The sequence below is a fragment of the Oncorhynchus nerka genome, linkage group LG7 (genome assembly GCF_034236695.1).
Source record: "Oncorhynchus nerka isolate Pitt River linkage group LG7, Oner_Uvic_2.0, whole genome shotgun sequence".
NCBI classification, from domain to species: domain Eukaryota; kingdom Metazoa; phylum Chordata; class Actinopteri; order Salmoniformes; family Salmonidae; genus Oncorhynchus; species Oncorhynchus nerka.
The window spans coordinates 80,002,709-80,023,246 of NC_088402.1; the positions used below are offsets into that span (position 1 = coordinate 80,002,709).

General features: G+C 45.9%; 1 protein-coding gene across 4 annotated transcripts in view; it reads right to left on the minus strand.

The window, feature by feature from the left end:
* Positions 1-20,538, minus strand: part of LOC115121341 (retinoic acid receptor gamma-A-like) — a 124,022-nt gene that overhangs the window by 38,757 nt on the left and 64,727 nt on the right. For 2 of the 4 annotated variants that reach the window (XM_029650400.2, XM_029650399.2), the window contains exon 1: positions 14,913-15,298. The exons of the other annotated variants lie outside the window; for them this stretch is intronic. In XM_029650400.2, coding sequence (XP_029506260.1) covers positions 14,913-15,057 — 145 coding nt within the window. In that variant the 5' untranslated portion in view covers positions 15,058-15,298. Of the gene's footprint in view, positions 1-14,912; positions 15,299-20,538 lie in introns of those variants that run through there. 4 annotated transcript variants of the gene reach the window in all.

A 20,538-nucleotide genomic window follows, 5' to 3' on the forward strand; every position in this document is an offset into this window, starting at 1 on the left:
CAACCTCACTAATGCTCTTATGGCTGAATGGAAGCAAATCCCTGCAACAATGTTACAACATCTAGTGGAAAGCCTTTCCAGACGAGTGGAGGCTGTTATAGCAGCAAAGGGGGGACCAACTCCATATTAATGCCCATGCCCGTTCATCCACCTGTCCACATACTTTTGGTAATGTAGGGGTGGCAGGTAGCCGAGTGGTTTAGAACTGAAAGGTTGCTAGATCGAATCCCCGAGCTGACAAGGTAAAAATCGGTCATTCTGACCCTGAACAAGCCAATTAACCCACTGTTCCTAGGCCGTCAATGTAAATAAGAATTTGCTCTTAACTGACTTTCCTAGTTAAATACAGGTTTAAAAATAAATGTAGTGTAAGTTAAATTGATGTGCTGGAAAGTAATAGAAATAAGTTGAGAAAAAAAAGTAACTAAAATAAATTAGTTTTATTCTCTTATGAATCAATTTGGTTCCCCTGTCTTGAATGTAGAAGTTATATTTTGCAATCCCCCAAAATAAATGCGATCTCTTTAAGGAGATGTTGAGTCAGTGAATCAGGTTGTCTCCATGGTAACCAGAGACTCTTTCTGTCTTACATGCCTTCAAACTACCGTAAAACCCTTAAGCATGCCCTTACCTAAGGAAAACGTTTGAGAGGCCCTAAACGTTTCAGAGATCCTGGATCAGCCAACCAAGATGGCATAGCAGTCGGAAGTGTGTGTTTGTTTTTGTCTTATCCCGTTTAAATAGCAGGACTTTATATCTACGAACTAAATATACTTTCCTGCAACCCGTCTCACCCAATGTGGTATGGATCTGCTATTTTTATTCCTTATTACTGAAACTTCCACCAGGAGCTAGCCAGCTAACTAGCTACTAGTCTTTGTTAGCAATGGCTAGCGGTCTTCACCTTTTTCTCGGTCAGCATCCAGCATTAGCTCAGAAAATACCTGCCAGTCTGCACAGCGCGATATCAACCCAAAGCATATCGGACTGCTTCTCTCTACCACATCACCGGATTCCTGCCGCTCCGGATCATTACACGGGATCATCGCAGCTAGCTAGCTGCAAACGAGTGGCTACTGTTAGCTAATGCTTCTGTCCCGAAGCAAGCACCAGCTAGCCTTGAGCTAGCCTCGAGCTAGGCCCATATACCAGCTAATTCTAGGGCAACAATACCTCTTTTGCCAGTTGACCTGGACCCTTTATTGTCGAAACGGAGCCCCGCCAATCCATCACGACTGGACTGCCGTCGTGATCGTCCAATGTGGTCTCAACAGGTTATTCTGTTACGATGTCGCCGAAGAACAATCTACTAGACCCAGCCTGCTAGCTTTTCTGAACTCTGTGTCCTCTGCTCGCCTAGCGTAGTAGTGACTACCGAACGGCACCCTGACTCACCTACTCACATATTGCTGCTCTTTTGACCCTATGATCACTCGGCTACACTGATGATGCCGCCTGGACTGTTTCAATAACACTGTACCTCATTTTGTTTACCTGTCGGCCCCAGTCTCAAACTCAGGTCCTGTATGTACCTAACTGACTCGCTCTGCCCATTCATCGCCATTTAACCATTGTTGTCTTAGCTCTCCTGATCAACACCTGTGATTGCGTTATGACTCTCTCTAAGGTCAATATGCCTTGTCTACTACTGTCTTGCCTAGTTCTTATTGTTTTATTTCACTATAGAGCCCACAGTCCCACTCAACATGCCTTAGATAGCTCTTTGTCCCACCCCACACACATGCTAAGACCGCACCTGGCTTAACTGGTGCCTCCAGAGACGAAACCTCTCTCATCGTCACTCAACACCTAGGTTTAACTCCACTGTACTCACATCCTACCATACCCTTGTCTGTACATTATGCCCTGAATATATTCTACCACTCCCAGAAATCTGCTCCTTTTATTCTCTGTTCCCAACGCACGAGACGACCAGTTCTTATAGCCTTTAGCCGTACACTTATCATACTCCTCCTCTGATCCTCTGGTGATGTATAGGTTAACCCATGCCCTGTATCCCCCAGTTCCACTCGTATTCCCCAGGCGCTATCATTTGTTGACTTTTCTAACCGTAAAAGCCTTGGTTTCATGCATGTTAACATCAGAAGCCTCCTCCCTAAGTTTGTTTTATTCACTGCTTTAGCACACTCCACCAACCCTGATGTCCTAGCTGTGTCTGAATCCTGGTTTAGGAAGGCCACCAAGAATTCTGAAATTTCCATCCCCAACTACAACATTTTCCACCAAGATAGAACTTCCAAAGGGGTGGAGTTGCAATCTTACTGCAGAGATAGTCTGCAGAGTTCTGTCATGCTATCCAGGTCAGTGCCCAAACAATTCGAGCTTTTACTTTTAAAAATCCACCTTTCCAGAAATAAGTCTCTCACTGTTGCCGCTTGTTATAGACCCCCCTCAGCCCTAAGTTGTGCCCTGGACACCATATGTGAATTAATTGCCCTCCATTTATCTTCAGAGTTCGTACTGTTAGGTGACATAAACTGGGATATGCTTAACACCCCAGCCGTCCTACAATCTAAGCTAGATCTCACACAAATCTCACACAAATTATCAAGGAACCTACAAGGTACAACCCTAAATCAGTACAAATGGGCACCCTCAAAGATATCATCCTGACTAACCTGCCCTCTAAATACACCTTTGCTGTCTTCAACCAGGATCTCAGAGATCACTGCCTCATTGCCTGTGGCTGTAATGGGTCCGTGGTCAAACGACCACCCCTCATCACTGTCAAAAGCTCCCTAAAACACTTCAACGAGCGAGCAGGCCTTTCTAATTGACCTGGCCCGGGTATCCTGGAAGGATATTGAACTCATTCTGTCAGTAGAGGATGCCTGCTTATTCTTTTTTATTCTTTTTATTTTACCCCCTTTTTCTCCCCAATTCCGTAGTATCCAATTGTTAGTAGTTACTGTCTTGTCTCATCACTACAACTCCCGTACGGACTCGGGAGAGACGAAGGTCGAGAGCCATGCATCCTCCGAAACACAACCCAACCAAGCCGCACTGCTTCTTAACACAGCGCATCCCACCCAGAAGCCAGCCGCACAATGTGTCGGAGGAAACACCGTACACCTAGTGACCTGGTCAGCGTGCACTGCACCCGGCCCGTCACAGGAGTCACTAGTGCACGATGAGACAAGGATATCCCTACCGGCCAAACCCTCCCTAACCCGGACGACGCTAGGCCAATTGTGCGTCGCCCCATGGACCTCCCGGATGCGGCCGGCTGCGACAGAGCCTGGGCTCGAACCCAGAGTCTCTGGTGGCACAGCTAGCACTGTGATACCTAGGTGTCTGGTTACACTGTAAACTCTCCTTCCAGAATCACATTAAGCATCTTCAATCCAAAATTAAATCTAGAATCGGCTTCCTATTTCGCAACAAGGCATCCTTCACTCATGCTGCCAAACATACCCTCGTAAAACTGACCATCCTACCGATCCTTGACTTCGGCGATGTCATTTACAAAATAGCCTCCAAAACTCTTACTCGGTAAATTGAATGTAGTCTATCCCATTGCCATCTATTTTGCCCCATATACTACCCACCACTGCGACCTGTATGCTCTCGTTGGCTGGCCCTCGCTTCATATTCGTCGCCAAACCCATTGGCTCCAGGTCATCCAAAAGTATTTGCTTGGTAAAGCCCTGCCTTAGCTCAGCTCACTGGTCACCACAGCAGCACCCACCTGTAGCACGCACTCCAGCAGGTATATTTCACTGTCATCCCCAAAGCCAATTCCTCCTTTGGCCGCCTTTCCTTCCAGTTCTTTGCTTCCAATGACTGGAACGAATTGCAAAAATCACTGAAGCTGGAGAATCATATCTCCCTCACTAACTTTAAGCATCAGCTGTCAGAGTAGCTTACCGATCATTGCACCTGTACACAGCCCATCTGTAAATAGCTCACCCAACTACCTCATCCCCATATTGTTATTTATTTTTCTGCTCCTTTGCACCCCAGTATCTCAACTTGCACGTTCATCTTCTGCACATCTATCACTCCAAAGTTAATGCTAAATCGTAATTATTTCGCCACTATTGGCCTATTTATGCCTTACCTCCCAAATCTTACTACATTTGCACATGTATTTAGTTTGTATTTAGATTTTTCTATTGTGTTATTGACTGTACGTTTGTTTATCCCATGTGTAACTCTGTGTTGTTTGTGTTGCATTGCTTTGCTTATCTTGGCCAGGTCGCAGTTGTAAATGAGAACTTGTTCTCAACTGGCCTACCTGGTTAAATAAAGGTGAAATAAAAAAACAAAACAAAAACAACACCCTTAAACAATTCCCTTAGGTAAGGGGACATTATTCCTTAAGAGAAATACTTAAGATGTTTAGATGCAACCGGGCTTTGATGATTATTTGACAAGTTGAATCAGGTGTGCTTGTCCGAAGCTACAATAAAAATGTGTACTGTTGGGGTACTCGAGGAATGGAGTTGGGAACCACTGGCCTACTGTACAGTATCATGGCATTAGGCTTATGGGCATCTGCAATGCACCCCATGACACTGTGCATCTGAAGCAGAGAATAGCTTAACTCACACACTGTTTACAATATTGTTGGGCTATATGTTCTCAATTTAAAAACCATACCAGTAGACAATGTACTGTATATGAGGCTAATCATTACACTACATTTTGTACATGCCTTGTGCTGACATTAAATTGTTTAGTGCAAATCCAATCCTTGTAATCTAGGCAGTGAAATGTCTGGAAGCAGGAAATGATAGGATCCTTAGCTTAAAACATACACACAACCACTACTACCAATTTCAATGACAGATACTTTTCTCCCAGAAAGTCTGAGTGGCACTTTGAGGTGGTACTGTGATAATGAAGATGATTTGCCTAGGACTAATACAACAATTACATTATCTATGCTAAATGTGTTAAAATTGTAAAAGAAAGAATAGGTAGGCCATAAGAAATACATTTTATTCAATGGGGCAACGCAACGAAGAAATAACACACACAATACTTTTCATTTCAGCCATACATAATATAGCCTATTATTATAGTACAGAATGTTTACAATATCATAAACAATACTATTTTCCAATGTTCCAAATTGCATTTATATATATTTACTGTGTACATAAATATAAATTACAATGAAACTGTGTTTCTGTTTAATCAGCAGTTATTTGTCTAACTGAGGGATGTCTCCTTTCATATCTGGAAAAAGACTAAGTAGTAGAAGTAGAAACGGATGCTGCTGCAGCAGCAGTGGGAATCCACGGTGGGAATCCACAGTGGGAATCCAGTCGACATGGTGTCTTGATAGAGGTCAGCTGGTGAACCTACAGCAGTACATAAACAAATCAAAAGCCCGCCTGATGTCACAGTATCACTTCTTCAGGTCACCTGTACCATTAGGGCTCTTAATTGTTAAGTGTCAAATAAAGACTAAATCTATTGTTGGGCTGGAACAACCAATAGTCAACACAGCAGGTTGTCCTATTCCACTCAGACCTTTGTCCTATGCTGTAATGTCCATCCATTTTTCCTCTTATGAATAAAGTTCTCAACAAACTAGCATTGGTTCAGTGCCAATGGAGCTTTTTGGGACAATAATGTCCTCCTCCAGGCTGTACAATTGGAGTCTCCCCTTTTTCGTAGGACAAAATTAGATGGTTTTATTCAAGACAAGGCCGTTTTTTAAAAATCTGTTTTTATTTATCTGTGTCAGCAAAGTAGGCCTAGTCTAGCCCGTGACTTGTCATATTTAAAAATATTTTTGATATGTCTCCAGTCATATAAATTGTGGTAGAATTGCATGAAATGTGTTTATCAATGGCCACATTTTTCCTGTGCAAAGAAAAATTAAATGATGACTATCCAGTCAGCTCATCACAGTAGGAATAGTAGGCTTACATTAATCTGAAAATGTGATGATAGATATTTGCAATGCTTTATTACAAAGGTGCATTTCCCCAAAACTTGAAACTCACATGCTGCCGCCTATGAGGGAGACGAGACGCTAGACTACAAGCTATTTAACTAGCTATGGTTGGCTAACTTGGTCTTATTGTCAACACCTGGTTGGCATAACTTAAAACAGCTAAACTAAACTAAACTCGAAATCGATCAGACTTACCAGTGATAAAATGATCGTAGCAGACCCTGTACTGACAGCTGTCTGGGTTCAGGTCTTCACTGGCAAAAATATTTTTTAGCTTTCTGATAGTTTTGAGTCTATATCCTTGGTGTTTCATGATTGCGGGGAATCTGTAAAAAATCCCTTTGTCTTTTCTGTCTGGTTAGAGCAGCCAAATACTGCCAAGAAATAGACCATGGTGATGAATCAACTACTTTAAGACTTTAAGGCACTGTTGTCTTGCAGCTTGGGGTAGTTTGTCAGAAGAATTGATGCGGTGGTCTTCCAACATGGCCGCCAGGAGGCATCATTCGTCACCTGGCAACCGTCTATATCAGCATGGTACAATTCAATGTCTATAGTTCATTCTAACATGTTCTATTTGAGCTGCTTTTCAAAGCAAAAGTTGAATTGAAAACATTATTGGCATTGTTGAAATCGATTTTCATAAGGGCAAGCTAGGACTGATGGTTTGGTTAGCTAAACTTGCGAGTCTGTTTGATTGGTTACCAAGATATTTCTGCCTGCAAATGAACACATTTTTAGTGGTTAAATTATATCCATGGTGTGAACGGGATAATGAGCTCAGGGCTCTGTGCGTTCTCGGGAAAATAATGCAACTCTGTGGAAGGTTGTTCAACTCTGCTAGCGCGTCACGGAACACACCTTCCATGTCTTTCATTATTTGACATTGAAGGCCTATATGTGTTCTTTGGTTATCCCTTACATATTCTGAGAACATACAGTGCCTTCAGAAAGTAGTCACACCCCTTGACCTTTTCCACATTTTGTTGTGTTACAGCCTGAATTTAAACCGGATTACATTGAGATTTGTGTCACTAGTTTACACAGAATATCCCATAATGTCAAAGTGGAATTATGTTTTTAGAAATTCTTACAAATAAATTAAAAATGAAAAGCTGAAATGTCTTGAGTCAATATTAATTACACTTTGGATGGTGTATCAATACACCCAGTCACTAAAAAGATACAGGCGTCACTTCCTAACTCAGTTTCCGGAGCGGAAGGAACAGCTCAGGGATTTCACCACGAGGCCAAGGAAATGAACTGCATGTCCTGAATCCAGAGTGTTACGTTTGGAGCAAATCCAACACAACACAACACTGAGTACCACTCCTCATATTTTCAAGCTTGGAATTGGCTGCATCATGTTGTGACTATGCTTGTCATCTGCCAGGACTAGGGAGTTTTTAAGGTACATTGGAAAAGAATAGAGCTAAGCACAGGCAAAATCCTAGAGGAAAACCTGGTTCAGTCTGCTTTCCAACAGACAATTGGATACAAAAATCACATTTCAGCAGGACAATAACCTAAAACACAAGGCCAAATATACACTGGAGTTGCTTACCAAGATGATGTTGAATGTTCCTGAGTGGCCTAGTTACAGTTTTGACTTAAATCGTCTTGAAAATCCATAGCAAGACTTGAAAACGGCTATCTAGCAATGATCAACAACCAACTTGACAGACCTCAAGAATTTTAAATAGAATAATTTGCAAATATTGTACAGTCCAGGTCTGCAAAGCTCTTAGAGACTTACCCAGAAAGACTCACAACTGTATTCCCTGCCAAAGGTGATTCTAGTGACTCAGGGGGTTGAATAATTATGTAATCAAGATACAGTATATTTGTTTTTTCTTTCACTTTGACATTACAGTGTTTTTTATATAAATCAATAAATTTAAAAAAACAATTAAATCTATTTTAACCCCACCTTGTAACTGTCACGTCCTGACCTTTATTTTTTATGGTGGAGTAGGTCAGGGCGTGACTGGGGGGTGCTCTAGTTTATTATTTCTATGTGTAGTCTAGTTTTTGTATTTCCATATTGGCCTGGTATGGTTCCCAATCAGAGGCAGCTGTCTATCGTTGTCTCTGATTGGGGATAATATTTAGGCAGCCTTTCCCACCTGTTGTTTGTGGGATCTTGTTTTTGTATTGTTGCGTTTGAGCCCTACAAGGCTGTACGTTCGTTTGTTTGTTTCTCTTTATTGTTTTGTTGCTGGTTCACAGTTAAATAAATTATGATGAACCCAAATCACGCTGCGCCTTGGTCTACCCATTTTGACGTTACAGTAACACAACAATTTAAGCCTTTTTACTTGCACACATTCATTTGACATGATCTTGTAGGGATCAACAGGGTTTATGTATGTCATCACAGCACAGAACTGGCTGACTAGTACACATACCTGCTGCTGCCCTGACGTCATCCCCACAGTGACTGTACGTACATATCCCAACCAGATGTCATGGATAACAGGCAACATCCGTACAACTAATCATGACGCTTACAAAACATCAAACAGGCAAAGTGTCAATACAGGACTAAGATTGAATTCTATTACACCGGCTCTGACGTTCGTTGGCTCTGACATTCGACGTTCGTCGGATGTGGCAGCGCTTGCAAACTACTATGGACAACAAAGGGAAACCCTTTGGAGCTGCCCAGTGACATGAGCCTACCAGATGAGCTAAAAGCCTTTTATGCTCGCTTTGAGGCAAGCAACACTGAAGCATGCATGAGAGCACCAGCTGTTCCGGACAATTGTGTGATCATGCTCTACGTAGCCGATGTGAGCAAGGCCTTAAACAGGTCAACATTCACAAGGCCGCGGGACCAGACGGATTACCAGGATGTGTACTCAGAGCATGCTCAGACCAACTGGCAAGTGTCTTCACTGAAACTTTCAACCTCTCCCTGATCAAGTCTGTAATACCTACATGTTTCAAGAGGTCCACCTTAGTCCCTGTGCCCAAGAAAGCGAAGGTAACCTGCCTAAATGACTACCGTCCCATAGCACTCATGTCGGTAGCCATGGAGTGCTTTGAAAGGCTGTTCATGGCTCACATCAACACCATCATCCTGGAAACCCTAGACCATCATCCTGGAAACCCAACAGATCCACACATGACGCAATCTCAATCGCACTCCACACTGCCCTTTCCCACCTGGACAAAAGGAACACCCATGTGAGAATGCTGTCCATTGACAACACCATAGTGCCCACAAACCTCATCACTAAGCTAAGGACCCTGGGACTAAACACCTCCTTCTACAACTGGATCCTGGACTTCCTGACTGCTGCCCCCAGGTGTTGAGGGTAGGCAACAACACATCTGCCACTCTGATCCTCAACTCTGGGGCCCATCAGTGGTGTGTGCTTAGTCCCCTCCTGTACTCCCTGTTCACCCACGACTCTGTGGCCAAGCACAACTCCAACACCATCATTAAGTTGGTTGATGACACAACAGTGGTAGGCCTGATGAGACAGCCTACAAGGAGGAGATCAGAGACCTGCCAGGACAACAACCTCTTCCTGAATGTGAGCAAAACAAAGGAACTGATCGTGGACTACAGGAAAAGGAGGGCCAAACAGGCCCTCATTAACATCAATGGGTCTGTAGTGGAGCGGGTCAAGAGTTTCAAGTTCCTTGTTGTCCACATCACCAATGAACTATCATGGTCCAAACACACCAAGACAGTCATGAAGAGGGCATAACAACACCTTTTCCCCCTCAGGAGACTGAAAAGATTTGTCATTGGTATCCAGATCCTCAAAAAGTTAGACAGCTGCACCACAGAGGGTAGTGCGTATGGCCCAGTACATCACTGGGGCCAAGCTTCCTGCCATCCAGGACCTATATACTAGGTGGTGTCAGAGGAATGCCCAAAGAAATTGTCAAAGACTCCAGTCACACTAGTCATAGACTGTTCTCTCTGCTACCGCACGGCAAGCGGTACCGGAGCACCAAGTCTAGGTCCAAAAGGCTCCTTAACAGCTTATACCCTCAAGCCGTAAGACTGCTGAACAATTAATCAAATGGCCACCCAAACTATTTACATTGACACCCCACCCCCTTTGTTTTTACACTGCTGATACTCGCTGTTTATTATTGAGGCGTAGTCACTTTACCCCTACCTACAAATTAACTAGACTAACCTGTACCCCTCCACATTGACTCAGTACCGGTACCCCCTGTATATAGCCTTGTTATTGTTATTTTATTGTGTTACTTTTTATTTCATTTGATTTTTTACTTTAGTTTATTTGGTAAACATTTTCTTAACACTATTTCTTGAACTGCATTGTTGGTTAATGGCTTGTAAAAGTAAGCATTTCACCTGTTGTATTCAGCGCTCATGACAAATAACATTGGATTTGATTTGATTTGACACACTACCCACCCACCCACCACACACTCACCATCGCTCCTAACCATCCCTCCTAACCAACCAACCAACCCACTATCTATTCACAGTCCTGCCCCCTCAGGCATTCTAATATTTTAATTGAATCTTTTGTAATTCTAATGAAATAACTGCAGAGTTCCATTAGGAAGAGATAATGATCTGTAGTTCCATTAGTAGAGAGAATGATCTGAGCTGCTCGGTGTGACAGTGGTCACAGGAACCACTTAGTAGTCTGTGTTGCGTCCCAAATGGCACCCTATTTCCTATATAACCCCTATGGGCCCTGGTCAAAAGTAGTGCACTATACAGAAAATAGGGTGCCATTTGGGACGTAGTTGTCTTGCCCTCCAAGCCAGAAAGATATAGCGCCTGTTTCAATTAGCTCATCAATTCACATCGAACAGCACATTAAGGGAAAACAAAGAGGTTTGTGTGTGGGGGTGGGGGGTTGTGTGTGTGGGGGTGTGTGTGTGTGTGTGTGTGTGTGTGTGTGTGTGTGTTTTGATTAATAAAGTGTTATCTGTTATTACCACATAACATGATTGTGAATATATTGACATTAAGGGGGATATCAAAGTCAAAACAATCCAAAATAGGCCAAGGTACAGTTAGACAGTAAACATGACTCTGTTGGTTACTATAATACATCAAATATATTAGGAATAAGGCACGAGGACGTGTGGTATACGGCCAATATACCACGGTTAAGGGCTGTTCTTACACACGATGCAACACAGAGTGCCTGGACACAGCCCTTAGACGTGGAATATTGGCCATACACAAACCCCCGAGGTGCCTTATTGCTATTATAAACTGGTTACCAACATAATTAGAGCTGTAAAAATAAATGTTTTATCATACCCATGGTATACGGTCTGATATACCATGGCTGTCAGCCAATCACCATTCGGGGCTCAAACCACCCAGTTTATAACTCCCGAGTGACGCAGCAGTCTAAGGCACTGCATCTCAGTGCAAGAGGTGTCTCTACAGTCCCTGGTTTGATTTCAGGCTATATCACATCCGGCTGTGATTGGGAGTCCCATAGGGCAGTGCACAGTTGGCCCCGAGTCATCCGGGCTCGGCCGTCATTGTAAATTAGAATTTGTTCTTAACTGACTTGCATAGTTAAATAAAGATTAAATTAAAACTTTTTTTATGATTAAAAAACATGACCCCTTTTCTAATACTACAGTATGAGATGATAAAGCCACTGCATGAGAAGATTAACATGACAACTGAAGCGAAAGGCAGGAAATCTTTTTTACATCATCATTTGGCATCTGGTACACATTTAGCTATCATTGACATATGAATAAACTATTATCGTATGACTAAATCATTATCCTTTTCCTGTCCATGAATTAGAGATCAATTGCGTTATCCTTCCAAGCACAGTAACATAGCAAGTGAAGGAACAGCTCATCAAACCTTCTTCATATCATCAAATGTCATCTAGTATGACAGTTGAGTCATTTCTAGCTTATTGGCAAATGTCTAAATCATTTTACCATTTTCCTTTCCATGCAGCCCTGATGTATTAGTTCCAGCTACATAACATCAGACACTTAAACAGCAGTCGGCTACACAATAACAGCCATTTAAGAGGCTCTTCTCTCCTCCTTCTCAAAAGGCAGACAAGGACACCACACATGTTGTGGATATGACATTGGCCAGCCCACAGCCTCTCTGTAACCTCTGACATTGGACAGAAAAGCAGCAGTCTCCAACCACCAGACAGAAAACAGAAAAGCTGATCATGACCACACACTAAAACTCCCTTTGATTCAAAACAGATTGAGACAAAAAGCAATGACATTGAGAAAACCCAGGAAATTCAAAACCTAACCCGCTGATTTCCAGATTTGCTTCTGAGTAAAAATTGTTTTTAAAGCATGACATATGTATGTCAGAATTGTAATAAAATCACAAAAAATAACTCCACAACGAATCCCCATGTTGGTCATGTTTAGATTGCATGTAGAGAACAATTGCACATAGTTGTGGGGGGCTGTTTAAAAATCTTTGATAAAAATATGTTAAAATCTTTATTTTCTCTGATTTTAGAGTCCTCCCTCAAACAGAAATAAACTCACAGAATATCTAGGCCAAATTTAAGGAATGGTGTCACACTTTAAGCAGCTGACTGGGACTCAAGACTCAAGAAGTCCTGATTGTTGTTAATGCTATGAGAGCAGAGCTGAGTAGAGGAGCTCTCCTAGCTGAGTGTCTTTACTTTGCTTGCTGCTAGTTCCCTGGTTCACCTGTGTTCCAAATGGCACCCTATTCCCTATATAGTGCACTACTTTTGATCATGGCACATAGGCCATAGCCATAGGGCTCTGGCCAAAAGTAGTGCACTATATAGGGAATAGGGTGCCATTTAAGACACAGGTCACTGTGCTCTGCAGCTGGCCAGGCCTAATGAGAGATCAGACTCAAACATCAATTCATCTGCCTCATTGTAGAGGACAATGAGGGCCAACTGGTTCAGTAAGGAGAGATATTATGTCCGCTCCTCGTGTGGGATAGGGTCACCTTATTTACTAAGACTAAACACAGAAAGACTAAAACAGTACACAGCACACACATACACAGAAGCACAGATGCGCACACACACACTAGCACAGAAGTATACACACACACTAGCACAGGTGCACACACACACACACAAGCACAGAAGTACACACACTAGCACAGGTGCACACACACACACTAGCACAGCAACACCAATTCACCCGTCGTTCGTTCTCTTTGATTTCCTGTTACAAAGAACAAAAATACAATAACTTTGGGACCTGATTGGCTACGTTTTAAATGGTTGTGTGGGTCGGTGAGAGCGGTGAGGTCTCTGACTAAATAAACTAATATTTTGTTATTATCAGAGCTCCTTGGCTGGCTGTAGGAGAGAGGAGAGGAAAAAAGAGCAGAGGAAAGGTGAGAAGAGGAGAGGAGAGGAGAGGAGAGGAGAGGAGAGGAGAGGAGAGCAGAAGAATGGAGAACAGGAAAGAAAGAAGAAAGCAAGGCAGAAGAGGAGAGGCTGGTCTGCATGGAGTCCCCCTCGGCCTCCCTTGTCCTGACAGGGCATCTGTCTTCATTAAAGAGAGCCCAGTGTGTATGACAGCCACTGAAACGCTGGTGTCTTCACGAGTAATGAAGACAGATGACTGCCCCCAAGATCCAGTAAAAAGGAACAAAAAAGCAGAAGGTTGAACAAATAAAATCTGAAAAACAACCCTCAGTGTGAACACAACACAGCGTCTGGGTTACAAAAGGACTTTCAAAAACTAAATAGGAACACATGAACAGAAGCAAGCAAACGTGTTGTTTGTGTGCAACAACTAAACTAGCTAGATTGTTCGTAGTTTGATGGTGTGTTGTGTATTTCTTCTTGCTTGTATCATTTCTGGCTTGCTCCCTAGAAGAGAACCACACACCCCCACTCCTTCTTTCTCCCAGCCACACAGGCCCCCTGGACGCCTATGGAAATTGACCCAAGTTTTGTCTATCTGAGACAGGCCTGTTGTTAGAGCCAGAGTAGTGTCTGAAGTCTGGAAAGGAGGGAGCGAGGGAGGAAAAATGTGAACACTGACACAGAAAAAGAGAGAGAAAAGAAATCTGGCAAGACCCTTTGGCTCTTCTGAAACCTAGCAACATTCCAAGTTACTAATTTATTCATAAATTTATCCATTCAATAATTCATCTACTGATTAATTTATAGCTATTTAGCTTGAGAGAAAAATCCTTACACACAAACATAAACACCAACAATACCTCCAACTAAAATCACAGGGAGCACAGAAATGTTTTTAGAAAACTGCTTTTTATGTCTACTTTATATTAAAAAAAAGACTAGATTCAAAACCCATTGTAGTCTCCACATGGAAAGCACCAGTAGCTGTCACAGAGGCGATTGTGAAGGGAACAAGACCAATGTAATGTGGATGGCTGACATTTTGTCAAAAGTGTCAGGTTTCTCCCTCTCTCTCTTCCTCTCAATATTTCATCTGTACTTTCTTACTCTTTTCTGTTTTGTATACAGAACCTAACCTACCCCACAAGGTCAAAACTCAGGTGGTTGGCATTGTCACAGTGAAACCTGAACCTGTGGGGTAGCATTGTCACAGTGAAACCTGAACCTGTAGTTAGCATTGTCACAGTGATACCTGAACCTGTGGGTTAGCATTATCACAGTGAAACCTGAACCTGTGGGTTAGCATTGTCACAGTGAAACCTGAACCTGTGGGTTAGCATTGTCACAGTGAAACCTGAACCTGTGGGTTAGCATTGCCATAGTAAAACCTGAACCTGTGGGTTAGCATTGTCACAGTCAAACCTGAACCTGTGAGTTAGCATTGCCACAGTGAAACCTGAACCTGTGGGTTAACATTGTCACAGTCAAACCTGAACATGTAGGTTAGCATTGCAGCCACTCAGAAATCAAACAAACACACACACAGAGGCTAGCATATTATATCGTAGCATTAGCTAGTTGTCCCTGGGTAGCTAGTGCAGCTGTCCCAACAGGCTCCAGTACCAGGACATGCAAACAGGATGCCATTGACTTACATTGAACGCTGGCACTGCCGGTCCAAGCGAAGGGGTCCAGCCCTGCGAAGAAGGGGCTCGCCTTCCGCAGCATGCACGCACCCCGGCTGGTGACATCATATAGCTGGCGTGGGCCCATCCCCAGAGCTTCCATACAGTCAAACATGGCGGTGGAGCTTTCAACCTCCTTTTACTGTACCCCCTCCCTAGTCCCTACCTCCTGAGAACACACAGGTTAAACCTGCTACTGTACCCCCCCTTCCTTGTTCCTGGAGTAGTTAGGTCACCTTACCGTAGTACAACAACAACAACAACAGTAGCAGCAGTGAAGGTCCCGGTTCAAACCCTTGTGTTCATGTGTTGCTGCTACCTTCTCCTTCCTTCCTTCCTTCCTTCCTTCTCCTTCTCTCTCCTCTCTCTCTCTCTCTCTCTCTCTCTCTCTCTCTCTCTCTCTCTCTCTCTCTCTCTCTCTGCCGTTTGTTCTATCCTTTCCTGCTGGCACTTCAGTTTCTATACCTTCTTTCCCTTCCCCTCAGCTGGAATGCAGGGCTGGTTCCTGCCTGGCTGTATCTGTAGCTGAATGTGCTGTTCTGAGTTCAGTGTTGCTTTATCGTCTCCCCCTGCCCTAGGGCGAGCTGCTCCCTGTCTGCTGTAACAGACCTAAATAACAGCTCCCTCTCTCTCTCTCTCTCTCTCTGTCTCTCTCACTCTTTCAGCTCTCTTTCTTTCACTGCTGCATCCCAGACACATACGGCACAGCGGAGCGAACCAACTGCCTCAGACTGAGAGAGGGGGGGTGGAGAGAGAGAGAGGGAGAGAGAGAGGGGACCCAGAGGGAGGGGGTGGAGAGAGATTGAGAGAGAGGAGGAGGGAGGGGAAGAGGAGGGGAAGTGGCCAGAGCCCCGTGCTGCTAGGCGGGGACTGATTTGTTAAGAGGACAAAACTTTATTCCATTCTTCTCTCTCCTCTCCTCTCTTTTTGTCCCAGCTTTCTTTTGTTTTTCATATTTCAGCCCGAATGCAAACAAACATAACCCCTCCCCTCCTCTGCTCTATTCAGATCCCTCTTGGTTCTCTCGATTTGTCTTTACACTGCACCTCCCCCATTACCCCTGCAGTAAATATGAGCCCCCTCCTCCCCCCTCCCTCCCTCCCATAGCCCCGTCTCTAATCATAACCATATTAAAGTCTGGGCAGGCAGAGAAAAAGGCAGCCACAGAGACGGAAAGAGAGAGAGGGAGAAAGAGATTTTATTTTATTGGCCCAATAGTTACATCATTAAAATAACAAACGTTACTTTATTTTAACAGACCTAGAAAGTTAGAACCAAGCCCCCCTCGTTGTCCACAGTACATAGAACCCCCCGTACGCCCCACACCCATACAAAGTCCCCCAGACAACTCAACAGCGCCCCATATACATGCTAAAGTGTGAGCTGAGCTCACACCAGCCCCAGCAGTACAGCTCTGGGGTCTGTACACCCTGCCCCCTGCATCCCAACATGTAGTTTACTAGGCAGCCCCTTCCCCTGTTGGCTATGCTATACCTAGGCCCTCCAACATATAGGTCCACAGTCAGCCCCAACCCTCTAGAGTCAGCCCCAACCCTACAGTCAGCCCAAACCCTCCAGAGTCAGCCCCAACCCTACAGTCAGCCCCAACCCTACAGTCAGCCCAAACCCTCCAGAGTTAGCCCCAACCCGACAGTCAGCCCCAACCCTCCAGAGTCAGCCCCCCAGCCCCAACCCTACAGTCAGTCCCAACCCTCCAGAGTCAGCCCCAACCCGACAGTCAGCCCCAACCCTCCAGAGTCAGCCCCCAACCTACAGTCAGCCTCAAACCCTACAGTCAGCCCCAACCCTACAGAGTCAGCCCCCACCCTACAGTCAGCCCCAACCCTACAGAGTCAGCCCCCACCCTACAGTCAGCCCCAACCCTACAGTCAGCCCCAACCCTACAGTTATCCCCCACCCTCCAGTTATCCCCCACCCTACAGTTATCCACACCCTACAGTTATCCCCCACCCTACAGTTATCCCCAACCCTCCAGTTATCCCCAACCCTCCAGTTATCCCCCACCCTACAGTCAGCCCCAACCCTACAGTCAGCCCCAACCCTACAGTTATCCCCCACCCTACAGTTATCCCCAACTCTACAGTTATCCCCCACCCTACATTTATCCCCAACCCTACAGTTATCCCCCACCCTACAGTTATCCCCCACCCTACAGTTATCCCCAACCCTCCAGTTATCCCCCACCCTACAGTTATACCCCACCCTACAGTTATCCCCAACCCTACAGTTATCCCCAACCCTACAGTTATCCCCAACACTACAGTTATCCCCAACCCTACAGTTATCCCCCACCCTCCAGTTTCCCCAACCCTACAGTTATCCCCAACCCTACAGTTATCCCCAACCCTACAGTTATACACCACCCTACAGTTATCCCCAACCCTACAGTTATCCCCCACCCTCCAGTTATCCCCAACCCTCCAGTTATCCCCCACCCTCCAGTTATCCTCAACCCTACAGTTATCCCCAACCCTACAGTTATCCCCAACCCTACAGTTATCCCCAACCCTACAGTTATCCCCCACCCTCCAGTTTCCCCAACCGTACAGTTATCCCCCACCCTACAGTTATCCCCAACCCTACAGTTATCCCCCACCCTACAGTTATCCCCAACCCTACAGTTATCCCCACCCTACAGTTATCCCCAACCCTCCAGTTATCCCCAACCCTACAGTTATCCCCCACCCTACAGTTATCCCCCACCCTACAGTTATCCCCAACCCTTCAGTTATCCCCCACCCTCCAGTTATCCCCCACCCTACAGTTATCCCCCACCCTCCAGTTATCCCCCACCTACAGTTATCCCCAACCCTACAATTATCCCCCACCCTACAGTTATCCCCCACCCTCCAGTTATCCCCCACCCTCCAGTTATCCCCAACCCTCCAGTTATCCCCAACCCTCCAGTTATCCCCCACCCTACAGTTATCCCCAACCCTACAGTTATCTCCAACCCTACAGTTATCCCCAACCCTACAGTTATACCCCACCCTACAGTTATCCCCAACCCTACAGTTATCCCCCACCCTACAGTTATCCCCACCCTACAGTTATCCCCAACCCTCCAGTTATCCCCAACCCTACAGTTATCCCCCACCCTACAGTTATCCCCAAACCTTCAGTTATCCCCCACCCTCCAGTTATCCCCAACCCTACAGTTATCCCCCACCCTACAGTTATCCCCAACCCTTCAGTTATCCCCCACCCTCCAGTTATCCCCACCCTCCAGTTATCCCCAACCCTACAGTTATCCCCCACCCTACAGTTATCCCCCACCCTACAGTTATCCCCAACCCTACAGTTATCCCCCACCCTACAGTTATCCCCACCCTACAGTTATCCCCAACCCTACAGTTATCCCCCACCCTACAGTTCTCCCCCACCCTCCAGTTATCCCCCACCCTCCAGTTATCCCCAACCCTCCAGTTATCCCCAACCCTACAGTTATCCCCCACCCTACAGTTATCCCCCACCCTACAGTCAGCCCCCACCCTCCAGTTATCCCCCCCACACTCCAGTTATCCCCCACCCTCCAGTTATCCCCCACCCTCCAGTTATCCCCAACCCTCCAGTTATCCCCAACCCTCGAGTTATCCCCCAACCCTACAGTCAGCCCCCACCCTACAGTTATCCCCCACCCTCCAGTTATCCCCCACCCTACAGTTATCCCCAACCCTACAGTTATCCCCAACCCTACAGTTATCCCCCACCCTCCAGTTATCCCCAACCCTCCAGTTATCCCCAACCCTACAGAGTCAGCCCCCACCCTACAGAGTCAGCCCCCACCCTACAGTCAGACCCGACCCTACAGTTATCCCGACCCTACAGTTATCCCCAACCCTACAGTTATCCCCAACCCTTCAGTTATCCCCCACCCTCCAGTTATCCCCACCCTACAGTTATCCCCACCCTACAGTTATCCCCAACCCTACAGTTATCCCCCACCCTACAGTTATCCCCAACCCTACAGTTATACCCCACCCTACAGTTATCCCCCACCCTACAGTTATCCCCAACCCTACAGTTATCCTCAACCCTACAGTTATCCCCAACCCTTCAGTTATCCTCAACCCTACAGTTATCCCCAACCCTTCAGTTATCCCCACCCTTCAGTTAACCCCCACCCTCCAGTTCTCCCCCACCCTACAGTTATCCCCCACCCTACAGTTATCCCCCACCCTACAGTTATCCCCAACCATACAGTTATCACCCAACCTACAGTTATCCCCAACCCTACAGTTATCCCCCACCCTACAGTTATCCCCCCACCCTACAGTTATCCCCAACCCTACAGTTATCCCCCACCCTCCAGTTATCCCCAACCCTCCAGTTATCCCCATACAGAGTCAGCCCCCACCCTACAGAGTCAGCCCCCACCCTACAGTCAGACCCAACCCTACAGTTATCCCCCACCCTACAGTTATCCCCAACCCTTCAGTTATCCCCCACCCTCCAGTTATCCCCCACCCTCCAGTTATCCCCAACCCTCCAGTTATCCCCAACCCTCCAGTTATCCCCAACCCTCCAGTTATCCCCCACCCTACAGTCAGCCCCAACCCTACAGTCAGCCCCAACCCTACAGTTATCCCCCACCCTCCAGTTATCCCCCACCCTACAGTTATCCCCACCCTACAGTTATCCCCCACCCTACAGTTATCCCCAACCCTCCAGTTATCCCCAACCCTCCAGTTATCCCCCACCCCCTACAGTCAGCCCCAACCCTACAGTCAGCCCCAACCCTACAGTTATCCCCCACCCTACAGTTATCCCCCACCCTACAGTTATCCCCAACTCTACAGTTATCCCCCACCCTACATTTATCCCCAACCCTACAGTTATCCCCCACCCTACAGTTATCCCCCACCCTACAGTTATCCCCAACCCTCCAGTTATCCCCCCCCACCCTACAGTTATACCCCACCCTACAGTTATCCCCAACCCTACAGTTATCCCCAACCCTACAGTTATCCCCAACCCTACAGTTATCCCCAACACTACAGTTATCCCCAACCCTACAGTTATCCCCCACCCTCCAGTTTCCCCAACCCTACAGTTATCCCCAACCCTACAGTTATCCCCAACCCTACAGTTATACCCCACCCTACAGTTATCCCCAACCCTACAGTTATCCCCCACCCTCCAGTTATCCCCAACCCTACAGTTATCCCCCACCCTCCAGTTATCCTCAACCCTACAGTTATCCCCAACCCTACAGTTATCCCCAACCCTACAGTTATCCCCCACCCTCCAGTTTCCCCAACCGTCCCCACAGTTATCCCCCACCCTACAGTTATCCCCAACCCTACAGTTATCCCCCACCCTACAGTTATCCCCAACCCTACAGTTATCCCCCACCCTACAGTTATCCCCAACCCTCCAGTTATCCCCAACCCTACAGTTATTCCCCACCCTACAGTTATCCCCACCCTACAGTTATCCCCAACCCTTCAGTTATCCCCCACCCTCCAGTTATCCCCCACCCTACAGTTATCCCCACCCTCCAGTTATCCCCCACCTACAGTTATCCCCAACCCCTACAATTATTCCCCACCCTACAGTTATCCCCCACCCTCCA